The 27,449-nt window shown below is 37.4% G+C and overlaps 3 protein-coding genes across 4 annotated transcripts in view; 1 reads left to right on the forward strand and 2 right to left on the reverse strand.

Moving 5' to 3' along the window:
- Positions 1–4,209: 4,209 nt before the first annotated feature.
- eef1akmt2 (EEF1A lysine methyltransferase 2) lies at positions 4,210–7,644 on the reverse strand. The gene is made up of 6 exons (XM_079459287.1): positions 7,518–7,644; positions 7,144–7,209; positions 6,836–6,950; positions 6,637–6,744; positions 5,891–6,107; positions 4,210–5,812 (listed from the first exon to the last, which is right to left on the reverse strand). Exons 1-6 carry the CDS (start codon positions 7,616–7,618, stop codon positions 5,715–5,717), a joined length of 705 nt encoding a protein of 234 aa, XP_079315413.1. The 5' UTR covers positions 7,619–7,644; the 3' UTR covers positions 4,210–5,714.
- A 514-nt stretch (positions 7,645–8,158) lies between these two features.
- Positions 8,159–15,962, forward strand: abraxas2 (abraxas 2, BRISC complex subunit). The gene is made up of 9 exons (XM_079459229.1): positions 8,159–8,254; positions 9,476–9,566; positions 10,537–10,573; positions 10,728–10,794; positions 11,571–11,761; positions 11,836–11,955; positions 12,109–12,193; positions 12,272–12,389; positions 12,462–15,962. Exons 1-9 carry the CDS (start codon positions 8,183–8,185, stop codon positions 12,926–12,928), a joined length of 1,248 nt encoding a protein of 415 aa, XP_079315355.1. The 5' UTR covers positions 8,159–8,182; the 3' UTR covers positions 12,929–15,962.
- A 2,146-nt stretch (positions 15,963–18,108) lies between these two features.
- arhgap5 (Rho GTPase activating protein 5) overlaps positions 18,109–27,449 on the reverse strand; it is a 28,271-nt gene continuing 18,930 nt past the window's right edge. The window contains exons 4-7 of one of the 2 annotated variants that reach the window (XM_079458536.1): positions 23,782–23,859; positions 21,844–21,975; positions 20,374–20,479; positions 18,109–19,878 (exon numbers count right to left, since the gene is read on the reverse strand). In XM_079458536.1, coding sequence (XP_079314662.1) covers positions 19,563–19,878; positions 20,374–20,479; positions 21,844–21,975; positions 23,782–23,859 — 632 coding nt within the window. In that variant the 3' untranslated portion in view covers positions 18,109–19,562. Of the gene's footprint in view, positions 19,879–20,373; positions 20,480–21,348; positions 21,425–21,843; positions 21,976–23,781; positions 23,860–27,449 lie in introns of those variants that run through there. The other variant, XR_013786786.1, reaches the window with a different exon arrangement.

Raw genomic sequence — 27,449 nt, forward strand, 5'->3', positions numbered from 1 at the left:
GACAACCATAAAGTGTCCAAATATTTTTTTTGTTGAACAACATATGTATTGTTTTACAATGTGAAACCTAAAGAAACCGATACGTCTTTATACTACAAATATGCTCTCTATACTACATAACTTAACGATATATGTACTCCATTATAATGTTGTATTAGCAACAGCCTTCATTAAAGCTGACGGCCGTCTTTGTTAGTCCTTGGCACAGCCAAGAGGGCAAATAGTGAGAAAAGTGAACTAATGTAGACAACTAGCAGGGTGTCACCCTAATGACATATCTGCAACATCTGGCCTGTCTACAGCAGTAATGGCACATCCGTCTGCACAGGTCCAGATGGAGATCACAGCGAGCTGCAGATGGACCTTTAGCCTCTAGTTATCATATGGAAATTGCTTCTATGAACTCCATGCAGATAGCACACTTGTGATCCAGCCAAGGACTCGTAGCATACAGCAACGCAGGCCTCTCTGTGGGCTACTGGCCAAGTACATTGTGTTCCAACTTTATTGATTTTGTGGCAATTAATTACTATGGAGCCATTTGGTTAATCTGCCATATTTGTTGGTTTGATTAACGGTTGGCTTTCTGAACTGTGAGGGTCAGAGGTACTGCTTCAGACTGTCAAATACCCAACTCCCTATTTGCATAGTGTACTGAATGTCAACGCTGGCTCCTGTAGAACAACTTAAGACCTTTGCTTGAAAAAGTTGTGAGCAAATGAGAGATTTAGGTGAGGTTTAGTGTTAGATGCAATTTAAGTGAAAGGTCACCCTAAAATGAACATAATTTCAACCTTTATTCACCCGCATGTCCATTCAAACCTGCATGACTTTTTTTTCTTCTGCAGAACACAAAAGATACATTAAAATATTAAATATTTTTAAAGAACGCCGGCAACCAAACAACATTGGCCTCCTTTGACTTCCATTGTCTGGATACAAAAAAACACTGAGACATTTCTCAAAATATCTCATTTTGTGTAGATGTAAAATAGATGGCGCAAATTGATGTTAAGCAACAATAGCTCTACCTTGTAGTAGAGTTTGGCAGTATGATAGTATTTTCTGTACAAAAGTGTAAATATATCACACAGTGAATATTCCGTTTATATTTGATGCATTGTACTGCAATGTAGTCATGTGGAATAAAAATAATAAAAAAGGTTTCCAACATGATGCATGTGTTATACATTTTGCCTTGCATCATTCAAAAAGAACTTGTCATTTTAATTTTTTAGACAACATATAAGCCCAACTGAAAATGAGAATAGGTTGAAGACTGCCTCTTTACAACAGGACTCGTTTTTATTTACATCGCAAAGGTGTTTTGATGTAGACCCCAAAAGACAGAATGACCTTGCAGCTACTAAAGTAGCTGTCAACATTTCACTTTAGTTTAAGAACACACCTTTTCAAAATTTCCATATATTTAGATGTAGATTGTGACCCCTGCCGAATGAAAATGTAATGTATTTTGATAGAAGATGAAATTGAAAGCTTAAGAGAGTTATTTGTAATAATAAATTTAGCAAGATCAAATCTTTAAGAGACCTTTCACTGCTGTATACATACGTAAACAATAACCTGTCCCTAATCGTATCCACAACAGCCCCATCTGAATGCCATCAATTAACCAAAACCCTATCAATCGCTGTCAGATGTCATATGAGCTGGTTCTCTCTGTATGCTTCAACCGCCTCATCTTTTTTTCCATAAATTCTCTATCTCCTCTTCGAACAAAGGTGATGTATTTTAGTCTGGCCATTAGTCTGTGCTGAACCTGCTGGGGCCCGTTCCTGTGCGTAATGAGAAAGATTGTGTGCAAGATGTTTCAGAACAGCCTCCAGCACAGTTCTTTATTTCTTCCATCACTTTGCATTTGTCTGATGAAGATCCTTGAAAAACCAAGAGCGAGCGTGACCAATAACAAAATCATGACACCTTATAAGATACATCCAGCCTTTGTTTATCACAATAGGGAGAACGCAGACTTGTGTGGTAAATTAATTCAATTAAACACAGTGGATACCTTATTCTTCATCAGAGCAGCCCATGCTTGGATGTTGAATTAAAGGCTAAGCAACCCAATTATACAGATTAATGTGAGATAAATGAAGCTGGAAGCTGGAATTCAAATAGAGGACACGGGTCAACAGTCCTGAACAATCAAGTTTTACATTGAAGAATACTGAGTGAGCTTTTATCATTAATCTAATGCAACCTGTTTAAATTCACTCATGTTAAAACCTAAATTTATCAACGGTAAATACAGTATGCATGCTGTATGTATTATGTGGATGGGCAATTCCAGCATTTTGGATGTGACAATTTCTGAGTCAAAACTTGAAATATAAAGTCTGAGAGAATGTATTTATAAGGATTTTCTTATCTTAGGTGTTAATTTAAAAAAATGTATTAAATATATTTACTTTTAAATATTCATCAATGTGGTACAGTACATTATTGGCCATTGCCCAGCAAGCTTATTAGAAATTGGTGACATTACAATGACTACCTGTCACAGCTGTCTCTTGGGTCAATTCATGTTCTTATTTTATGCTGCACTCATAATAATTATTAGTCAGTCTGCAAGTTATTAACTAGCTTGAGGTCAACGCCTCATGGCCATACAGCTGATCCAATGCTGTGAATTTACTAATTGCCACACATATGTACACTGGCTACATCCATCGATCTCGCACACTATTAAATCACCCTTCAGTACTCCCTACTTCAGTAAACGCTGCCTGCATACTCTCCTAAGATTTATATGCTGAGCCATGAAAAAATTAGTTTTCACACCCTTAGTCTTTTTATTTTATGTAAACTTATTTTCATCTACAGTATAGTGGTTGCCAAGAGAGATTCAAATTCAGGTTTTGTTTTTCATTTCATTCTACGGCTAGCAGGGAATGGGGTGATAACCAAAGAGGGGTGGGAGATTTAAAAAGTACCACAGAATCATGGCCCACAGCCAGTCTTTTATTGCTCTTTCACTGTTGCCGTGGTAGCGGTCGTGTCCTGGATGCTCAATCCTTTTCTTATCAAGTACAGCGGTCAAAAGTTTTTCTTAAAAATGACCCAGAAAATGAGAAATATCCCAGAATAAGAGAGAAGTTACAGAAACTTGAAGATGTTATGCTTGAAGTGCTACTGTGAGCCAGTATTAAGCAAGAGACATTTGAGTCTTTTTTGTTCTCTTCCAAAAAGAGAGAGAAACATTTATTCAAGCACAGAAACCTGAAAGTGTCCTAAATGCTGCAGGGTAAAATGTTCCTGCTTGAAAACTGTGAAAAGAAAAACTCAATTACGTAAATAAGCTTGTTGATGATATTGTGCTCCAGTTGAATTGATTGTTTAATTTGCGGTTAGATCAGCTTTTACATTGGGGCATGAACCAACCAAAATTCATTCAAGTTACACTCCAAGCCCGCAGGGGGGGGTTCGAACGAACCCCCCCTCACTGCCAAAGGTACAGAATTTAAGTCGTTTTTTTTCATGTGATTATAGTCATCATTGTTTTAATCAATGCTTGTGACAAATTTCTGGGTTGCTGTTTCAAATTAATATGATTATTGTTGCAGGACGCGTGTGTGTGCGTGCCCCCCATTAAAGACAGGGAGAATTATGTGGCCCTTGCAGAAAATATTTTGGGGACCCCTGGTCTACAATATAATAGCCATATAAACGTAGCGTAGTAACAAAAATAAAACATAGCAAAGAGGCATTGACAGAGAGTCAAGAAATGATGATGAGAAGAATTATTAATAATATTTCAGTAAAGTTCATTAAATCTATTCTGTTGTTAGTGTGGTCTTTAAACTTGTGAACTGTGTATGTAAACTTATCAACCATGTTACACGAGGAAGCAAGTTGACAACAATGCAATAAATATTTTAGGTTCATCAAAAAGCGTGCTGGTTAAGATACCAGCAGACAAGCTAATCCAGCACAAGTTAGTGCATAAAAGGTCACCAAAACGAAGGAATTGAACCTCATAATTAAATACAAAAGGAGGAGATAAACTGCAAAAAGGTCCACTTTTTGAAAAAAAGAACCTCCCCTTTCAATAGGCTGGCTACGGACCTGCACTCTAAATTATTTCATTAAATACATTTTCAATATATGGCCTTGAAAGCTTAAATAAATACAGAAACCCAGAGACTGCCTTATCTAAGCATTGGAAATAATTGTTCACTGATAAATTATGCAATTTTACAAAATACATTTTACTTTGTTATTTACTATGGTATTTTACTTGTTTCTTTTTCAAACAACAACTGTTTTAAAATATAAGACTATTGTTGATTTGACGTTTTAAATGTTGCCAAAATAAAAAAAGGAAAAACATCTATTTTGCCAACCTAATAATAATGGCTAAAGTCAATGGAAGGGATACTGCCATGAGGTAATTTGATCAATTCTGAGAATAGAACAGAGTATACATTCAATACTCATACATATATATATATATATATATTGATAATACCTTCAGGGTCATATGTTCACATGTCCACAGAATCTGAATTTTTTTTATTCGGAAATATTAAGAAACAGTTTGAAAAAGCTATTTGTTGATCAGTCTTGACCAGTCAGTGGTCTTTAGAAAATCTTACAGGTCCAGCACAATTCTTATTTGACACCTTTCCAACAGGGATGATGTTGAGATCCATCTTTTCACACAGGGCAAGCTCATCATTTCAAACATTTTCTGACGCACACATAAACAACCAGATGGGTTTCTTGCACATAGTGCAATGATTGGTTAATCGTTTTTACAGTTTATCCTGCTGTAAGTTGTTCACAAAGTGAAACCATGCTTAAACATTAAAAATACATTACGTTTGTGCTAAGGGTGCGGTTTCCCGGACAGTGATTATCTTACATCAGGACTAGGCCTTAAATCAGGATATTTAAGTCATTTAAAAAAAACATTCATTACAAAAAAACATCTTGTGCATCTTGAGACAAAACAATAGCACTGATATATTTATTTCAGCGTACGTACGTTGTTTTTGATCAAGACACCTCTAACATTTAAATTAGTCTGGGACTAGGCTTCAGCCCTGTCTGGGAAACCGCCCCTTAGAGTTTTAATATTTGTATACTACAAAAAGTTATTCAAATAACGACACTATAGTAAACGAACTATAAGTCTAAAACAAAACACATCCGCTAGTCTGAAAATACCAGACATATTCACCAAATGTAACTCAATACTACCCTCGTGTGTCACATTATGTACACTACAACAAAATTAAGATTGTCTAATAGAGGTCCTGATTACTAACTTCTGTGACAATGACACAATAACTAAATTAAAAAATGATAAAAAAAGACTTGTAGTAATATATTTGAAAGCATCAATAATATTTGTCTATTTGTATAGTGTAATAAAAGGATTTAAGTATTACACAACGTGGTGTCAAATAAAAACACAGCTTTAGTGAATTTTGTTCCATATTAATAATTTCACTCCTATAGAGAAGTCCCCAGAGCCATTGAAAGAGAGAGTCCCGGCTCAATTTTTCGAAGGTCACGTGATTCGTGCAGCCTTCAGAATCAAATAGTTCCAGGAAGAGATGTGTTTTGCTTTATTTCTTTCATTTGTATTCCTTAAATGACTTAGCTCTTTAAATGTGTTAAAAGTTTGCCTTTATTGGTACTACATAAATGTATAATATTTAGTATTAGATTTGTCTCAAATTTGGCAATCAGTCATTTCGTTTAAACACTAAGGCCGTCACACTATTTCCTGTCACACCACCAAACTGAAAGCGAGGCGTAGGCAGTTCTTGTACCAACTCAAAGCCTGCAAGAAACATACCTATATTAATATTTTACAACAGATCATTATTTATTATAAAACTGTTTGTTTTTACTTCTGTACCAGGTCTGAAGATCTGTAGCAGCTGCTCTTTGGTCCAGTTGCAGGAGGTGATAATGAAGAAACCCTCTGGCTGCAGAACAGTTCTTAAAGATGCCACATAGCGTGCTTTTGCTTCTTCCCTGCCCTCTGGACTCAAGCTAATGGCATCAAACGTACCTTTATCTATACATGTATCAAAACTCTTTATTTCTGTGCTTGGGTTTAGGAAATCCTCAACCTGAAAGCATATAAAAAACCATTTTGTGTAACTTACATTTTAACAAATAATTTGTTGATATCGCAGGCAATATTAATTTATAAATTTATATATAGCTATTAATACTTATATGAAGTTATGTTAGTATTAAATATTAATGTCAAGATTACAAAATAAAATGGTAATATGTTAATTTCAGAGGCAAAACAAAATTTCCCCATGTTTTACTCACCCTCAAGGCATCCTGACTGAATATGACTTTCTTCTTGAAGAATAATGCAGTCGGAGTTATAATACCACTTATATTGTTTCTTCAAGCAGTAGAATGGGAGTGCATGGGGGGCAATTTTTTTAAGCTCCAAAAAGTGCATCCATCGATCAAAGAACTGCCCGACACGGCTCTGTGGTCTCAACAATGGTCTTCTGAAGCTAACATTATCATTAATATAATCGTTAATAACATAATCGCCTTGAGGTTGAATAAAACTTTGGGAAATTTAGTTTTCCCTCTGAAATATCACTTTAATGTTTAATTATATACCTTCCCTACCTGAATTGTTATATTTGTTAAACCTTCCTCTTCAAGAATATTTGTTGTAAGCTCTACAGCAGTCTTGGAATAGTCAATACCAGTAAGATTTGAGTAACCATTCTTGGCCTAAAGGGACAGTTTGAATTATTGTCATACTTTTTAAAGGAACCATATAATTAAAATCATTAAATACAGTGACATTGAAAATTTGACTTGCCAGTTCCACAAGGAAGATTCCATTTCCAGTCCCAATGTCAAGCACAGAAGCATTTTTGGGTATATTTTGCGCTGCCATCCATCTGATCACTCTGCCCATGCTTTCCTCACCAAACCTAAAGGTTGATCTTTTAGTCTATTACATGAAGGTTTTTAAATGTTCCATAAAGTTCAACAAATATGTACACACAAAATATACTAAATAATAGTGTGGTGATTCAAATGTATTACATATGCTGTCAGACTAGACTAATGTGCTAAAATATCATCTTTTGAAGCAGAATTATTAAAGAAAACAATAAAACCCACCATATTTCTCCCACATCTCCGATATCCTTGTAAGACTGCAACTCCCTCTTATAAGCATCATCCCAGCTTCAATGAAAACAGCATTTAAAAAAAATCTGTTTATTCGTTTTAAGATCATTCAAATACTAATATATTTTTCACGTTTTCAAATACAGAGACCAATTGGATGGGAAGTCGAACAAAGCAACATCTCCCCTAACTGAGATTCAAATTACAGATGACAAAGCGATCACTTACAGAAAACATATTTTAGACACAGATGTTAAATTTCATTAGTAGCAACTGCTGGCATTGAACATACAACTGTGTTAAACAGTTTACACCTGTTCTGGGTGTTCTCCCTCGACTGCGTTTCGATAAGTGATAGCACTTACTAATCTTTTGTTCCGAGTTTTGATGGAGCAAAATCATCTCCCGTTTCATTATACTGCAGTCGACTGTCCTCTGTCCCATGTGCGCTCACTGACGGATCCATCGTAATTCAAATCAACAACATCCGGTGACGTATTAGAGTAATGACGCTTAATATGACAACACTTCAAAATAAAAGTTGTAAGCTATTTAATGGTGGGAGCAAGGACACCATTTAAAACAACACTATGAAAACATAAATGTAAACAAAACGCAACTACAAATCAAAGGGAAAACGTCATAACAGAATGTACAAATATCATACATTTGACAGGTGGCATAATGTTGTTTAAAGTATGTTAACTTAATGTTTTATTTTTGAATTATTCTGAAAACAGGACCAATTAAAAACAAATAAAATAAAAAGTAACGAGATGTTATATTCTGTGAGCACAACCTGAAAAATCTATATTTTTACAGCTTTATTGACCTTTAAGTAAAAAGTATTCCAACAAAAGCAAACATTTTTATTTAAATAAAACATATTAGAATCGTTTTAAAGTCTCAGTACTACCAACACACAAAAGTCCACGCATTTTGTTGATTAATAATCTGGTTTTAAAATCCCTTATGGCTAATGTACAGTGCGAGCGCAAAGGATTGTGGGGTGGGCGCGTATGTTTCCATCATGGCGGCTTCGATTTCGGGTTACACTTTTAGTTCTGTGTGTTATCACAGTGCCAACAGCGATTCCGACCATGTAAGTACTCTACCAACCGACTCTGTGAGTTAAAGAAAATGGTTTAGGGCACGACCGCATATCGAAACAACGAGCAGATTGCACCATTAAATCCAAATTAATCCATTTCCCGGTGTCATCTTCCTGGTGTGGCTGCACAGGGGCTGGTCTTAAAACCTTGTGAGCTGTCTACTAAGACAACATTGCAGGCTGTCATAGTCTAGAAAAGGATCGATTTTCCTAGTTAGTTGGCTTTGTAGAGAGTTTCGCGTCAGCAGCATTTTCAGGTATAATAGGTCGATGTCTCGGAATGCGCCTCTGAATCCTAGAAATGATGTTTAGGTAAGAAGCTCCCGAGGTTTAGTGACACGGCCCGGATGGTAGCTAGCAAACCGACAAGCTGACAGCATTTACAAGCTTGTCAGAAAGTGACATTGCCATTGACGCTTTGCTTGATTGTTTACTGTAATGTATGTGTAACACTGGGTGGTTTTCAGTGAGTTATATTTCGACTAGTTCGTGTTATAGGACGTAAGTCACATTAGCTTCCCGGCTAACCTGTTTGTGAGCAACAACTGTCAAATCTAAACCATGTAACAAGTCGCGTCAATGTCTAATACGGCATGTTTAATAGAACGTCATATTTAACGTTATATTATTCAACTCATATGAAGAAATATATATGGATATATATGCTTAATATGATCAATGATCAGCATTGTTTCGTGCCATGCCCTTTAATGTGCTAACTGCACTATTATAAGTTTAGGTATTCTGAATTACGTGTTGTTCCGTCGAGCATGCTGACTTTGCATCATTGTTTTTTATTACATGTTTATCACTTAACTTTATGGTTTTCCTGCTGTAAACATGTGACGTTTAAATCGTTCTTTCTTCAATAATAATCTGACAGCAATCCTATCTTTGATCTGAGCATGGGACTATGAGGAAAGCTATAGCATTTACATGGCTTTTGATGCTAGAACACCTTCGTAAACATGTTTGATATTTATTGCAAAACGCAAGTTTATGTTTCCAAACGTTATAAAGTTATGGAGTCAATAATAATGTGCACGTGTTTGGTTTATATGTATGAATTAAGTAGATTTTCTTTATTTTACTAAATGAAAAGTAGGACAACAGCGATTCTGTTTAATTGAGTTGTTTGTTGAGTTGACATTCACATGCAATTGTAAGTGTACAAATAAACAAACATGTTTGTTTGTTTATTGACTTTTCTAGGAGGGCTTCCTGTTGGGAGACGTTAGACAGGAGGAGACTTTAAGCATCAGTGACTCACACATCGGTAGCTCCGAATTCCTTAGTGTAATAGGTAAAACCAACTTTTCTTACATAAACGGTGCCAAAGCTATAGACAAAATGTAATTCTTTCATTTTAAAACCTTGACAATGCAACAGTGAAACATGGTGTATGTAATCTTTGAATTCCTAGCATGAAGTTGATACCAGACTCACGTCATAGACATAATATGTTGGGTGGGGTAGTATTGTGAGTGAACTGTCATGGTAGCTGGAAACATGGGGTCTTTATCAGTAGAAGATATGCGCACAGGGTCTGATGCAAGACAGAGCACATGACATCACCGAATGATCAATGTTTGGTTAGGTAGAGGGCAAACTGTTTGCTTTATGTCAACTAGGCCTATCCAAAGTTTCGACAAGCTTGGTTGTCAATAAGCTGACAACCACCCAACTGTTTGACTAACAAACTGTTTACAAGACATGTTTAACTAAGATGTGATTAAGAGTTTTTTTGTCATTCCAGTGACCCACTTCATTTTGTTTCAATATTTATAAATGTTGCACTTCATTACTTGACAACATATATTTTCAATTAAGAGAGGAGATAAAGCCTTTTGTAGACGGTGTAGTTTTTCTCCAATAATCGAGGGGGACCTTATGGATGCCTTTATCTTAAAAATCTATTTAGAAAGACCTTCAAAGGCCTTTAACATCCAAAAGTGGTATTTTTAGAAAACATTCCCAATGGCATTTAACAGTTGTATAGGCTATGATCAAATGTTTTTAGAGGGAAGAACTGGTTCAAGTATTCTTTTTTTCATTGACTCATGTTAAATGCCTGAGCTTATTTGGCAGAATAATTAATTTATCTATTGTTTTTCATAATTGTCAGATTTATCTGTTAAAGTTTATTATTTAATCATTTTGAGCTATTATAGCAAATCAATTTACCAGATTTAGATTAATCCGATTTTTATGTATTGTCAGAGAAATTAAAAAGCATTGAATATGATTTGATGACTAGTCAACTTGTCTTTCAGAGGTCCAAAATCATGAACCTTGTGCAAAACTGTTTAGGTGAGAACCTCCAAAAAATCCCTTTGGATTTAGTTGATGTTTTTAATATATAATTATTTTTAATATTTGCGTATTTTACTTACTGTTCACATACATTTTAATGTCTATATAAGTTTCCCTGTAGTTAACTGAAAATGACTTTTTATGTTTTCAGCTTTTATGACTATGCAGGTAATGTAAATGAAGAAGATCTCAACCGAATCCTCAAAGACAGACGAAAAGTAAGCAGTGCGGTTATCTGAGTAATATCATGCGTTAAAAGTAAAATGACTGCATTTTTGCAATTTCTTTATTTGTATCTATAAAAGCAATTCTCCTGTTTTTATATAGTGTGCCAATATCTGCTTGTTAAGTTGTGATGTAAGAAATACTATCTCTGTGTCCAAGCCACCAATTGTTTTAAAGGTCCAGTGTATGAAATTTAACGGCATCTAATGGTGAGGACGCAAACTGCAACCATCGGCTCACTCCAACCCTCCCTTTCGAAGCACTACAGTGGCTGACATAGAACTAAGATGTCATCACATTTTGCTTCTTTGGCGAATGACATTACGGATTTACGAAACGTTTGATCATTTAGGTCTGTGTAGAAACAACATCACGAATTCCATGTAAAAGGACCCGCTTTGTATTTAGATAGGAATAGCTCATTCTAAGGTAATAAAAACATAACGCTATAAACATAATTATGTAAGGTCTTTATACCCCTCTAAAGACATATACAGTATATAGATCAGTAGATCCTCCAAAAAATGACACACTGGACCTTTAAGTGAGACTACTTTCTTAATCACAATTTATTTAAAAACTATGGTCTCCAGGCTCATGGCATGCCCGGCAACAATATTATAACAATTTATAAAAATGAATCACATGACATCAGACTTAACAAGCAGATTACTCTATACTAACAAATGTATACACTATTCTTGAATACACTACACCTGTAGGATTGAGCCCTGCTGATCTCTACCTGCTTCTGTTCATTTCCATGCAGAATGTTATCGGCTGGTACCGGTTTCGACGGAACACCCAGCAGCAAATGTCATTCAGAGAGCAGGTGATCCATAAACAGCTGACGCATATACTTGGCATGCCAGATCTCGTCTTCCTTCTGTTTAGCTTCATCTCCACAGCCAACAGTTCCACACATGCTCTGGAGTATGTGCTCTTCAGGCCTAACAGAAAGTACGTAGACGTAAAGATTTTTCTTTACATTTCTCATGTTTTTGCTGATAATAACTTTTGGTTCTGTACCTCAGGTTTAATCAAAGATTATCTCTTAGCATCCCAAACCTGGGCAATACCAGTCAACAGGAATATAAAGTCTCTTCTGTACCCAACACTTCCAAGAACTATGCTAGTGTCATTAAAGACCACGGGTGAGACTTATTTAAATAAAATTTCACCTCCACTGAAAGTTGATGATAATAAACATCACTGCATGATGGAAATGATCCAACTTTGCGTGGAGCAAATTCATGAATATTAACGGATTTATAATAACGGCTGATTAAATCACTTTGAATTAATAGGGCTGAGTTCTTTGATAAGGATGGGGTGATGAAAGACATTCGAGCTATTTTTCAAGTGCATAGCGCTCTTCAAGAAAGAGTGCAGGTGAGTTGAACCAGCTTTGTCGACTTGTCAGCAATGTGACCAAACGTTTATGACTTAAAATGTCTTCCTGTCTTCCAGGCAGTATGTTGTGAAGTCGATCAGAGTGAACGAGTGAGAGAGAAAATCCAAGAAGAAGTGAACAAACTTAAAGACGAAATCGTTCTCAGGAAACGTAATGCAGCAGAGGAAGAGAGAAGTATGTGCTGAACCCTTTTAAAATTACCTTTTAACAAACAAGTTTTTAATATCTTATTTGTTACCTTTGTAGGACTCCAAGAGGCAACCAACGCACTCGTCACACTTCCAGATGACTCTGCTCCGCCCGACCCTTCGCCATCGACTCTGACACGAGACGCACTCTCCTCCACTCCCTCAGCGGAGCCCAGTTTAGAGAGACCTGTAAACTCCTCATCTCCACAACTTTACAGCGCCACGCTGCCTCCGGACTCACCAAACGCTATACTGCTGCCTCGACCACAAGCTGTGGGCTCGCCCGGCCACCCTTCACCCGGTCTGGGCCTGGGCAACGGAGACGGCTCGAGCTCGGATTCTCTGAACCGACAGGCCACCGGACAGGAAGATCAAGAGGATGAAGACGACGATGGGGACAGTAGCGAGTACGAGAACTTGGTTAGCGAGCAATTGCAGCCGTCTTCTGTAACAGAAGGCGTTACATTGGGGCGACCTGCTACCCTGTGGCCTGACGGAGATGCTCACAGCCCACCGGGCTCATAGTATTTAAACAGAAGCTTTGGGATAGGGATAAAGACATTTATATGAGATTATAATTGTGAAGAATAGGATGGGGTGTTTTTTCAGAAAACAAAGCAGCACTTGCCCTTTGCAAGTTGTGAAAACATTATCCTGATGTACACCGTTGAGATTTCCAAAGTGCTTTTGGAATACCATCGCCATCCTGGTGGGCCGATGGACCCTGTTCTCTGTTTTCATGCTCCCTCTCTGGTTGTGTTTGGGTGGAGAGGTGTATCCCGCTTACCGGTTCTCTCTTGACATTGCTACCTACCGGAATTGTTCAGTTCATTCACCATTTACCTCTTGCACTGTTCTGCCTTCTTTTGATCTGCATTTGAATAGAAATGCAAAGGGAGCTGTGTGTTTTTTTTGTGGCCTTCCAATTCATCTCTGCGTGATCTTAGTCCATGGGTGTTGTTCAGTGCTTCACAAATGAGACAGATTAAAAAAGACTAAATGTATAGTGCATAGGACTGCACCTTTCTGACACTTGATGTAGAACGATTCTCGTTCTAGAAAAGTTATTTTATGTTGTTTTTATCTTCTGTTGAGTAATATAATGGTCTTTTTGTGAAAAACAACTTAAAGATTTTGGACAATGATTATTTAATAATTATATCATTTTGGTCAATGACTATATAAGTTACTTTGATAAGGGATGATAGTTGGGTTTTATTTTATGTAGATCACTTATAATTTTGTTAGGTTGATTTAAACGGACACGTTTTTGTCATGATGAATGAACTGTTGTTTTCTGCTGAAATTCAAACGTTTTTGCCAATGAGCTTTAACAAAATTTACAGTCATACTGTTTGAAAGAGCCAATCCCGTCAGCCAATTAAAATTCAGCCTTGTTTTCAACGGAAGGGGCAAAGATCAAACAATGACATCTTCAATCTCAGGATTCTTTTACAGTACCAGGAATGTTGCTTCTCTTCATCTTGTCACTAGTTTATTTTTTTATTCAAAAAAAATGCAGAGATGACTCAATTTATTGCTCCTTGTGATACGATATTTAAGGTATATTGAACTAACTATAGGGAGTCTCCACCCAGAAAATCATAATTTACTCACCCTCAAGTTGGTAAAATGGTAGGAAAAAAATTATGTATCTTTTTTGTTGTTCTGCTGAACACCAAATTAGATATTTGGAAGAATTTAGGAAAGCAAACAGTCCTAGGGCACCTTTGACTTCGACACTATTGATGGTCGTCAATGGTGGCCAAGAACGGTTTGGTTACAAGCATTCTTCCAAATATGTCTTTCTCTGTGTTCCTCAGACTGAGTTTGTGAGATTCGCTCATGTTGCGCTTTGTTTGCACAAAACACTTGAATCAGACTGACTTGATGCTGAGTTTGTTCACCAAAAGAATCAAATTTTTAGCCTAGGATCTGACGCTCTGACATTTATCTTGACAGAGGCCAAGAATTTCTCACCTTTCGTTCACTATACTTCTCCAGTTTGGGTAGTGCAAAAATAACAAAGGCTTGTTAACCTGCATGAGTGTGAATGGGAGTCCACTGACAGATGTTTCAGTCAGTATCGTGTCGCATTGACTGGCTACTTTAACTGTTGAGTCCTGGTTTTCATTCTTGGGTAATGCCTAAATGTGAAGGCGCCCTTGCTTTTCAACAATAACTGAACAATGAAACTTACATGAAAAAATGCCACATTAAAACTACACGGCCTTGTTTCTGCAGTCCCTAAGAGCTTTAAAAACAACTTTGTTATACTAACACTGAAGACATTACCCATTCCACTTTGGCTCAGCAGAGTTTCTGATACAAAGTGCAGCTTAAAATTATATATATATATACACTTTCTTTTGTTTGTGAAAAATTTACTATTTATGATCAATTCAAGTCTTGTCACGGTTTGCAACAACAGGTGAAACAGCCCTGTAAATTAATTGGCAAATTGTTGAGATGGTTGCCATTTTGCCTTGTAACATAATGGACGCTTTCAAATCTGAAATGAAATAAATCCAAATATGGCCATTTGAATGGTGAAATAATGTTTGGTTAAAGTCATTTGATGAAGTCACGAAGAAGCGACTGTCAGTTTATCAGCTGCAGGTCGAACATGAATGTTTTTTATGAAAATCCAGCAGCTGTGAGTGATTAACATTGTTCCCATCAGAACTGGAGTCAAGTCTCTTAGTGCATGTTATGTTTTACAAGTGCAATCTGTACTTGGCAGGCTTTTGCACTTCTGCAACAAGCACCTGCTGGTATTAACCGTTCCCATTCACTTCCGTCGTAAATCTGCCACCATGTTTACAAATATAAAATGGGGTCCAACAGTCTGAGATCACATTCAGAACTTGGCTTCCAAATCATTAATGCAAATTTTACATTGTTTAAAAGGACAGATTTTCTTGTTTGCTTATGGGAACATTCGGTTTTAACACAATGCATGAGGGCTTTCAAATTTGTGTGGTTGTGCTAGCTGTACATGCTGTCAGTAAAGCAAAAGTGAAATCACATACTATGGAATTCTGAAACCCAGATTAGTTTTTCGTTATTAATTTTCACTTCAATAGTTCTGCTTTTAAAAGTCCAGTGTATGAAACGTAGTGGCTCATTCTAATAACATATTGCTTCTTTATGTAAAGTCTTTATACACCTCTGAAGACATTGTTATGTATATAATATAGCATTTCTGTCAATAGATCTATAGGACCTTTAAAAAGCACTTTGTTGGGGGGGTGCTGATGCATAGACCAACACTACTCAACAGTGGCACAGCTGTATTTAATGTATATTAGATTGTATTTCTGTCAATAGACCCTCCTAAAAATGACGCATTGGACCTTTAATTGTTTTTATTAATCATTATTAGAAAAACTGAAAACAGGTGTTTAACTAGTGGTCTCAGACTTTTGGATCCAACTGTAATACAAACTCCCAACTATACTAGGATAATAGTATTTTAGCAAACAGATTGTATTATCAGCGTTGGTGTCATAAAGGCTTAAATTATCTCAAGCCTTTTGAATATAATAAAATGTTTTGTAAATAAGGCGATTGTTTCTTCAATGTGATCCATATCTCTCTTTGTTTTTTAGGTTGATCAATATCTTGCATTCTGAAAAAATAAACTCAGCTGTCACAGGTGAAAAGAGGAAACGGCAATACTTTCAAGAGATACGATTTTGACATAAGATGATATTTCCACCTCCAGCCAAGAATATCTATTCGATTTGTAACTCTTCACACGGACAAAGCGAGCTGAGATATGAGATGTATGATCTTAGAGCAAGAACAATCTGCTTTGTAATGAGTGTGCTGGTGTCAAATTCTCACATGAGGACCGTGAAATCTCTCAGCAGTACTCAGACTGCAGAACAAGAACCCGGGTGGTACATTGACTTTAAAAGTAATTTTAACAATAATTTTGGTAAGATAATTTTTCTGTCCAATAATCGATTATAGTTCGCTTACATGAACTCCTCATTTGTTATGAGGGCAAGGTATGTGAATATTAGCACCAAAAAGATGTTAAGGTTGTGCCTAACAATATGGATATAACAGATAAATAAATGAAGTGCAGTAGTACACTATTATATTTGGTTGTGTAGTATTACCCCACTACTGTAGAAACCCACTCTTAATCCTGCACTGTTAGTTTACTACAGACCGATATCTTCTCCTCCCCTTCACTCTCCTCCTCTAAAACTCTTGAGCATGTTGTATGTAACCAGCTCTCCTCCTTTTTCATGCAGAACAACCTCCTGGACAGCAACCATTCTGGTTTAAAGAGTGGTCATTCCACTGAGACTGGGCTGCTCTCAGTCATTGAAGCCCTGAGACTGGTAAGAGCCGCCTCTAACTCATCTGTACTTATACTACTGGATCTATCTGCTGCCTTTGACACCTTTAACCACCACAACCTCCTGTCGACCCTCAAGGCTTTGTGTGTCTCTTGAATGGTGCTACAATGGTTCGGGTCTTACCTCTCAGGTAGGTCGTTTAGAGTATCCTGGAGAGGTGAGGTCTCTGAGATCCAACATCTCAATACTAGAATGCCTCAGGGCTCAGTGCTTGGACCGTTGCTCTTTTCTGTTTACATGACATCCCTAGGCTCTTTCATTCGGAAACATGGCTTTTCCTATCACTGCTATGCGGATGATACCATTTCGCCAGCAGCTGAACCTTGGACCATCGCCAGCAGCTGAACCTTCCAAAAACAGAACTGCTTGTAACCCCGTCCGACACAAAGATTCATCACAACTTCTCCATTCAACTGGGCTCATCAACCATCACATTTTCTAGAACGGCCAGAAACCTGGGAGTGGTGATCCATGATCAGCTAAACTTGACAGATCAGGTTGCCAGCACCACCCGATCCTGTAGATTCATCCTCTATAATATTAGGAAAATGTCCTATCCAAGCATGCTACGCAAGTCCTAGTCCAGTCTCTTGTTCTGTCCAGACTGGACTATTGCAATGCACTACTGGCTGGTCTTCCTGCTTGCACAAAACCTCTACAATAATCCAGAATGCAGCGGCAAGGGTGGTCTTCAAAGAACCGACAAGAGCACACGTCACTCCTCTCTTCATTAAGTCACATTGGCTCCCTATAGCCGCTCGCATCAAATTTAAGACTCCTGGCCTACAAGACCACCACTGGTTTGGCACCCCCTTATGTTCATTCGCTAATGCAGACTTATGACCCGTCAGATGCCTACGCTCTGCCATCCCCAAAAGGTAAAAAATCTTTCTCACGTACCTTCTCTGGATCGGTTCCACATTAGTGGAATAATCTGCCCGTTGCTACAAGATCAGCAGATACTGTAGCCATCTTTAAGAATCGGCTGAAAACACATCTTATGTCAGCACCTGACCAATCAGTTCGGACTATAAAAATAAAAAACGCAGCACTGTATACTGTAGCAGGCTATATGAGACCTGTTTTATTGCACATTTTGTTGTCCTGATGTGGTTCCACTTGCTTTCATTGTTCACCTCACTTGTAAGTCGCTTTGGATAAAAGAGTCTGCTAAATGTAAATGTGTAGTGGGTGTCATGGCCTGATGGTATGCGCACTTCATTCACAGGTCTGCAGTGCTACTCTGAAACTCAACATTTTAAACAGGGCCTTGCTTTTGTTATACATATAACTCACAAATAGAATGAATAATACCAGACAAACACCATTTGTCAAAATCATTTATTTACTATAATACATAGCAGATGATGTTAAAATATTTAGTTTGTACATCATATGAGGCAGTCATATGAACAATGTTGCCCTTTTTTCCGAACTAGACTAATGGGATCCTAGCAGCGGCACACACTCCTATTGAGCCCTTTCCTCAGTTTTAGTGATTCGATTAAGATATAAATCTCGACTTAAAAGGTTTGGTGAAAACCTTGTCGCTTCTGTTCCCATCCGTTCACATACAGACTCCCACATCACTCGCTCAAAACTAAACATCTGTGTTGTGCTGTATTCCAAACAAAGACTGCAAGCATTCTACACAGCATCTGTTACAGTGGAACAAAATTCAGTACCATCTAATAAAAAAAGTTTTATAGGGAATTAAGTACACAGTCAATGAATCTAAGCCCAAATTTTTAATACATCATACCACAATGAAATCTGATTATAGGTTTTACAAGATTATACAGAGCTCCAGTACCCCGTGATTTTTGTTTCGTCAACTCTCAAAGCTGACGTTTATATATACTGTATATATAGAGATATTTATAATTTCTTATTTTAGGGAAACAATGCCAAAATATGATATTAAACGTCAAACGATGGCATGACAAACGAACAAATAGAACAATTTAACCCTAGTTTAATGTTCCCTCAAACAAGTTAGATAAAAAACTGGCATTAAAACCATTTAACGTTTTTCCTCCACTTGAACTCTTTCAGATATCACAAGCAGAGAATGACATGCAAGTTCAGAACAGGAAATGATTAAACAGAACCATGGAAATTACGAAGGTGATCTACGCAACTGAAACGAGACGAAATGAACATTAAACGAAACGGAGATAACCAGGCCTTCTTCAAACACCTGGATCTCGGAGATGTGCCAAATGGTTGCAGTGGGCTCTTTCCCTTCTGTGGTTTCCAGGGCACATCAGGCCCAGCGTCTGCAGGACAAAGTGCATCCTGGTGCCCCTGATATTAAATCCCATCCCAAGTAGAGCAAATCCTCAGGATGCCACCCCCAACAACTCCTGCTGTCATTAAGATAAAATATCCTAAAAATATCTCTTTAGTTCATTAACACAGAGAGGATAAAAACAAAAAAGACAAAAACAAGCTGTGCGCGTGGTGTTGATTTTAGTGATTGACAACTTCATTGTCTTTAGAGACAAACAAACAAAAAAGGTAATATAAATATATCGTCCTAACGTCCGTGTTTGAATTTAGTGTATGTGCATGTTTGTCGTGTCAAATTTACACTGACTTTTTTACATTTTTATTTCATATTCAGTCTGGCCGAGAAGCATTAAAGGCAAAATAAAAACAGCTCTGAAATAAACAAATGTCTAATGCAACAGTCACATTTTCCTTTGTACAAAATCTTTTTGAATTCACTTTTTACACGCACGGGCGCACGCGCATTGCAGTCTGAACGTCAAAAGCAGGGTCTATATGAGGGGTTCGGGGGGCAGCGGGTGCTGGATCTGCTGCGGTTGGAGTGGTGGAGGGAGTTGCAGGGCCAGCAGCGACTCCAAGCCGTGGCCGTGTGGAGGAGGGGTTCCCTCAGCGCTGGAGGGCTCCGTGATGTCACCGCCATAGAAGAAGTGCTGGCACTGCTGGATGAAGGTCTCGATGACGGACTGGTTGAGTTTGGTGGTGGAAAGCGTGTCCTTGTTATCAAAGTCGGGCCGCATGAGTGTGGGCCAGAAACAAATGGAGAGATTGTCGGCGGTCATCAGCGTGGTCTTGCTATGCTGACTTACCCTTTTAAAGAAAAGAGGAGAAGCAGAGTTGGCTTTTATTATTTAATTCTATTAAATCAAAAATGTATTTAATGAAAAATCTGAAATATATTGTGCAGTGAAAGATAATAGTAAGTTTAATAATACATTAATGATCATTTGTTACAAGTCAACATGAAACAGAATCTGAAGCAAAAGTCAATTTTTAAACAAAATTATTTTCTACAACTGAATGATAAGGAAACATGGAGGCTGAAGTTTAACCACAAGAGCATCTCAACATTCCAATGCTTCTTCCTAGCTTTAACCATTATTGTATCAACAATTAAATTAACAATTCCTAATACGTTATTTTTTACTTTACAATTCAATGGAAGATCATTAAAATAAATCCACTGAAATAATGTGGATTGACAAATTGTGCAAAATAAGATATATAATGCATATAACAAATACATAAAAGGTTCAATTCAAAATTCACGTTGACTTTATTTCAATAGACAGGAAACGGCTTTACCTGTTGAGGTGAGTGATGACGTATTTGAAAACTTCGTAGTTTATAGGAGGAAATTTTCTCACGATTTCCTTAAGCACCTGCAGCCTCTCGTAATAATCTACAATTTCTGGGGAGAGACAAATTTAACATTACGTCATTACAAGAAAACAATCAGACTTAGAAAAATGTGCTAATATCGCAAGAAATCTATTAAACTAATTGTATTCTTTCCAGCAAAAACACAATAATAAAGACCAAGCAACCAAAATAATAACAGCTGCGCTGGATTTACACACACTGTGGTTGTGCCCCAACACATTAAACACAGATTTTTGGGCAATGATGTACAACTTGCAAAAGCTGAAAAAAACATGTAAGTGAAGAATCTCTAAGCACCGGGATGGTGTTCTCTGGGAACTTAAAAGTAATTTATCTAAAGCGGAGTGGATCAGAAATAATGAGGAATACATCACAGGGAGCCTGGATTCAATTCAGCCCTCGGAAGCATCAAACGGAAATGCAGATGCATTTAAATGACTTCACCCGTTTCCTTGGGCTGGGATTAGACACGTAGTGATGGGATTAATACTGAACGTAGTTGAAAGCAGTAGAAAAATAAACCGGATATGTGAAGGAAAAACTTGTAGGCTGGAGAGGTAACACAAGCAGGTCTTTACATGTTTTCATGTACGGAGCAAATGTGAACATGACAAAACATGCTCCCTTGAGTGGCAAAACACTCAGCAAAATGGCACTTTACAATATGAGGCAACGTAATTCCACGCAACATATCAGTGTCCAAGGACACCTGGTTCCTTTGTAAATCGTTACTTAGAAATTTAAAACTTCTTTAAATTTCAGCAAATAATTGCATGTTTTAGTCCCGGTTTCTGTGTCCCCCATTTAACTGCGTGTTATACCACTCAAGGAAACGTGTCTTGGCACTTAAAGGCGTCTCCCGGCGTGTTCACGTGGGAGAGTGACGTCAATGCATACCCTCTATTGTACATGCTGCGTCTGTCATCATTTATTCAGCCTTATGTTGTTCAAAACCTGTATACAACTCTTTCTTCTGTGGAACACAAAGAAGATATTTTGAAAAAAGTCTCAGTGATTTTGTGTTCACACAATGGAAGTCAATGGGGTCCAATGTTGTGGTTACAACACTCTTCGAAATCCATCACTTTTTGTTCTCAATGAGAATTGAGTAAGTAATTCTAAAATCATAATATGTGCAAGTACTGTTGGTATAACAGATAGAGGTAGTATTTCAAATGATGTCATTCCTCAGTTTCAAAGCACTTCTTAATCTTTAAACCTCTTAAAAAAATACATTTACAGCTACATAATAAAAGCCGCTTACTACCACAATAAATACAACTCTAAACCCATTTGAAGAGAGTAAAATATCAGCATACATAATCAGCAACCACAAACTTGTGGAAGTGAAAGTGGAAGAACAAAACAGGAATTGATGGGGTCAATACTCACTGGCTGCTTCCACTAGTTCTGGATGGAGGCTGTACGGTATAAGGGGGTCAGGAAGGTCGGCGAAAAAGGCTTTCAGGGCCCCAGCTACGGCGTTCACAGCTACATCCATCACAAACAGATCTAAACTGTGGTCTGGAAGAGAAAGGAAAACAATGTTAGCGTGTGACTGCCTCATGAGTGATTTAGCTGAAACAGAATGAAATAAAACTGGGAAAAATGAAAGTGAGGGAAATAATGATGAAAGGGGGACAGAGTTGTTTTAAAACGAAATGACAGCTGTCAGATTAAATCTCTTTAAAAGGACAGAATGAACACAAGAAGAGGAAAAAACAGCTAATTCACAGATTTGTGGTGATGTGGGATAGAGAAAGAGAGAGAGAATAATGGCTTTAAGCCAGCGTGCAGACTGATGCCCACAGTGGCTCTTTTGGGTGAGCGATGGCTCACTGAGTGAATAATCCTGTCAGTTGCCTGAAGATTTTCACCCACTGCACAGCTCACCAGCTAGAGATGACAGTTTATGATTTGAAAGATGTATGATAACACAGTGTCTATTTCATTTGGTTTCCTTTAGCTGAGCTGTATTAATAAACTGCACCGTGTGACGAGAAAAATGTGAAGTGGTACAAATAAGAGTGTTGGAAAGTGTTCGTATTGCAAACAAAATGAGGAAGAACCTGTTACTAGGGGGAATTGTTTGACAAAACATGACATTGTTTAAGAGTTTAATTGTTTTTGGCTGCCGAGCAACAAGGCAACGTGTCGCAATAATATAGCGGGCTCATCGAATTCAGCACATCCAATCACAGTTAAGAGCTGACACTAAAAGCATGTCCACATCAGACAAGAATTGTGTTTTTTCCACACAAGCCACAGCGGTGATTCAAAATAAGCAACAATCGATCGTAAATGTAAAAAAACAATAACATCACACAATGCATCTGATGTGGACATGTTGTAATGTAGCTTTACTGTTAAACCATTAAACTTAAAGGGATAGTTCACCCAAAAATGAAAATTCTGTCATCATTTACTCGCCATTTCAAACCTGTATGCCTTTTCGTTCTTCTGCATAAAACAAAATAAGATATTTTGAAGAATGTTGGTAGTCAAACAATTGCGGTACCCATTCAGTTCTGTTTTATAGTCAAAAAAACAATGCAAATCAATGGGTATCGGCGTTTTGGTTTGGTTACCAACATTCTTTAAAACATCTTCGTTTGTGTTGTGCAGTGACTGTATCTGTCTCAGTACATTTCCGAGCTGGATTTTCACTTTTGATCTAATATCTATAGTTTATTCATAAGGAGATTTGAGTAAAAGGAACAAAATTCTGCATAACCTTATAACTAATGTGAATCCCAGCTTGATGTAGGCCTGCCGGCAGCACGTCTCTCAGAAGCCACAAATGTCAAGTTTGTTTTCATAGAAATGGTCCATTTGCAGTGTGACAGATTATAATCATGTAATTCACTGCTTTTTTTATTTATTTGGCAGCTGCATTCATTTAAGCTGCTGAAGGGAGCGCTCGCTGTTTAAAGGGGAAGTTCACCCAAATCAAAGTACAACTTACATCGGGAATCTCATTGGTTCAAAACCCACACAGACGTATAGTAAACATCAATGATTGTGTTCCAATTGGCCCCATAAATCATATGCCATCCATATAGACTAGATAAGAAAGTGCTGTGCTGCAATAAACATTATTAATTTACAGAAAAAAACTGTTTGACTGGCAAACCGCTGGATCAAAAACTTGTCCATGTAAAAACTGCAGATAGCTTTACCCATAATGAATCAAAGAGATATCCAACTATTGCACAAGACAAAATCAAATAAACAATTTAACCTTGAAATCTTTTCCTACATGTGTCGTAGCAACATCAAACGCACACAAATGAAGCCTGATTTTCCCCCAGAGTTCAAATCAGTACATACCCTGGTCAAATTGTTTCTGAATGTTGTCTTGATCCGTCTTGTTTCCGCTCACTCGATAAAGGCCCTCTGCGGTGAGACCTGCGAATGAAGAGCGACACTTCATTAAAATCAATCCTGCAAAGGTTACGCAACAAAACCTCAGTCGAACAAAGCAGTTCCCCATCTAAAGAAACCATTAAAAGGTGTTATGAGAAAACAGCATGGTTATCAATGCTACTGTTCCTTACTTAACATTGTAATAGAATAAAGGCTATTGAAAAAATTAGAGAATAAACAATAAGGACAAGAGAGAAAAAAAAACAAAGCCTAGTTACACCATATACTTATGGATTTTTAACACAAAAGCATACATTTCATTAACTCATAATTTGTTATTAAGCTGTGTGGATGACATTTAGTACATACACATACATACAGTATAAACATACGCACGTGCCAGCACATAATACATTATATATACATACGCAACCGTAGAAAGAATCCATAACAATATTATTTATAGCTATGTGTTTAGGTAAAATTATCATTTTTGTTTCAATCTGTGAACTACAAACAATATATCTCCCAAATTATTCACAATATAAATATTGGTTTTATTTGCAGAGAATGAAAACTGGTAAACAGATCAAAATAACAGAAAATATGCTCTGTTTTATTGAAGAGCTCAAATACTGCAAAGAAAACAAGTTCATATTAGATTTTAAGCAATACAACACATTTGTACACGTATTTAGGAAAAGTAAAAACATATATTCATGCGATAACCTCAAAAGTTTTCATGTGTCTTATCATGCTGTCAGTCTTTCATATCGCTGATGGATGACTATCTTTACTGAGGTTTCATTTTGTCACTAGACACTGGACTAGAATGACCAGAATACATCAAGAAATGTTGATTGAATAACATTTTTTTCCATGGCTGTATATGTACATACAGTATGTATATATAAGTATACACACTTTTACACAGGCCGGTGCAAATCTTTCTGTGAAGGCCTAATACAACTTTTAAACCCACACCTCACAGAGCGGTTCTCATGCTCAAATATTTAACATCATGCACTCACGCCGGTAACTGGGCCACACTGAATGGACGATGCGGCTGATATCACGACCAGAAAAAGTAGGCCAGTAATGCAGATAATACGTCAAATACAGCCCACAGTTCCCCGTTCCCTGTCAGATAACACCGCTTGTATCTCTTCTTTTTGGTGGTCTGAACCACCAAAGCTCGTTTTTATCAAACTAAAGATAGCTCTGTGAAGCTGTGACCTTGTGTGCAGCTCTGCTCAGGCCCCCGCAGTCACTGCTGAAGCCTTGTGGGCCGCTAACTGCTTCAAGTCAAAACCGCTGCACATTCTTCAGATGCTCCCACATGTCAAAGCTAGTTCTTCCTCCGGAGAAGTGGGAGGTTACCGAACGGCGCCTGTTTAACTCGCGTTTATCGGAAGGGCAGGTGTGCAGTGAGGATTATGGGCCGGTTCGCTGCCTGGGTGACCTCACAAACAGGTTACAAGGTGTAACAGCACAGAGATTCTTTGAAAGATGTATTTGTAATTGCTTTTAGATGTTTTCAGAGGAGTTCATAATGGTAAATAAATTGAGTTAAAAAGTTATTCACAAAATGGATGAAATGTATAAAAATATTCAATATATCACCCCACCTAGAATCTAAATGTGAACTAGGGAAAGCTTGTAGCTTGTTGTTACGTGATGTCATTAAACAAAAACTGTGCGCATGTGGATTATTGGAGGCCCACAGATGACTAATTGAGATGAAGTGATGCTTTATTGTGGTCCCATGCATTGCCTTGGGTTTGGATCCAGCACTCTGTAAGGCCTGGTGCTGTCATGTCCAGCCTGTCACTGTAAACAGTACGTGAGCTCACTAACAAGTGCAGGTGCACGTCGACACTAACCGCACCAAGTCAAAGCTTAGAAGGAGTTCACGAATACAAAACTGTCAACCTGCTCAGGAACATGTCAGCTGCAGCTTGTTTACTACAACAGTGATGAAGCGCAGTACAAACATTCGATACAAACACTCGTATGTTCCTTGAAATGTAGCCAAGAGGGTGACACGCTTTCCAAGAATGATTTGTAAAAAGTAGAAACTGGAATCAGCCGGTAAAAATCACTTTTTGTTATCCCAACAGACACATGCCAAATAAAATGTAGGTTATAAAGGAAAATCTACATATCCATATAGTGACCACCATCATTTTGAAACATTTTCTTTCAGTAGTTTAAATTTTCATTCTAATTTTAGTCCGTTTAAGTATGACAGTTTTATTAAACAAATATAGTATTTTAGTTAACAATAACATACAAAACAATAATGCCACACTTATTAGAATAAATGCTAGGGGGGGAAATTATGATTTCCTGTCGGTCTACACTAAATTATATAAAGAAAGCTGTAAAAAGACCAAATATATACTGATCATATCAACAAAAAGTAAAGATTGTGCCAAAATGAGACTACTAAACTATTAGCTACTTTATAATAGTTAATGCATGATTCGTTCTTTATTTCATTAGTCTGCTTTAAAGTCCCCCTGTAAGTCAATAAACGTATCCCTTAAAACTCATCTTTGATTATCAAAATACTTTGGTTTATGAAGTGTCCAACAACAAGTTTACGTACATATATGGTGTAAAAATACTTTCATTTTCTAATAATAGGCAGTTATTATTGCCTCACTTCTTGACTGACTCTCAAATTATATGTTCAGCAATTCGGAAATGAATTAGAACGACAGACGACTCGTTCGCGTGATTCAGATTCGAATCCTTTTTTCCCAAGCCAATTAGTTTGTTATTCGTTTACTTTCGGCTTTATAACTTGCTTTCCATTTTCACATAGTAACATTACACACTGCTTGAAAAGTAATTTAAGAACATTGTAATATATTTGCTGGGGTGGGAATCCTCTGGTCCTTTACGATTCGATTCAGAATTGATTCTGAGGGTCATCATGGCTCGATTCAGATATGCAAATGTGCATATTTGTGACATCATCACATCGCATTTGTGCTCAGAGTCAGACTAGTGTTGCCACTTTTGCTTCTAGTCTCCGAACTGTCACATTCTTTATTTTAATGCAACGAACTGCCCAATGAAGCTGTTCTAAAATAAATTGTTTTCTGTTTCTGTTGTTCAGCACACATATATTAAAACACCAAAAAGACATGATTTGTACCCCAGGGGTATTAAAAAACCTTTTGGAAAAATATTTTATCAGTAATTGTGCGCTTAGACACAGAGGCAAAGATTCTGTGCGCTGAAATTAATTCAGATGTGATGATCTTATTTAGTCAAATGCTTCAAGGAAGGTCAATGTTATAGGTGTCATGAAATCAGTAACAGGAAGCGTCACCAAGGGAAACTATCTTAATTTAGATGCACATCTATTGTCTCTCAAAGCCCACCCCATCCACCTCTGGACTTTATCTGGATCTCCCCATCAGCAGATTATCATCACACGCAGCCTCACAGGCAACAAAAGGCCATCATGATGCAGGAAATCACAAAGGAAATGTCCAAATAGAGCACATTTGCAAAAACATGCCATCAATCAAATCAGACATACATTTTGAAACCCAGAAATCCAAATGCATGCTCCATTTACAAGCCTGGCATATCAGTACTTCTCATCAAAAGAGCGA

This window comes from Barbatula barbatula (genome assembly GCF_947034865.1).
Source record: "Barbatula barbatula genome assembly, chromosome: 6".
Taxonomy (NCBI): Eukaryota; Metazoa; Chordata; class Actinopteri; order Cypriniformes; family Nemacheilidae; genus Barbatula; species Barbatula barbatula.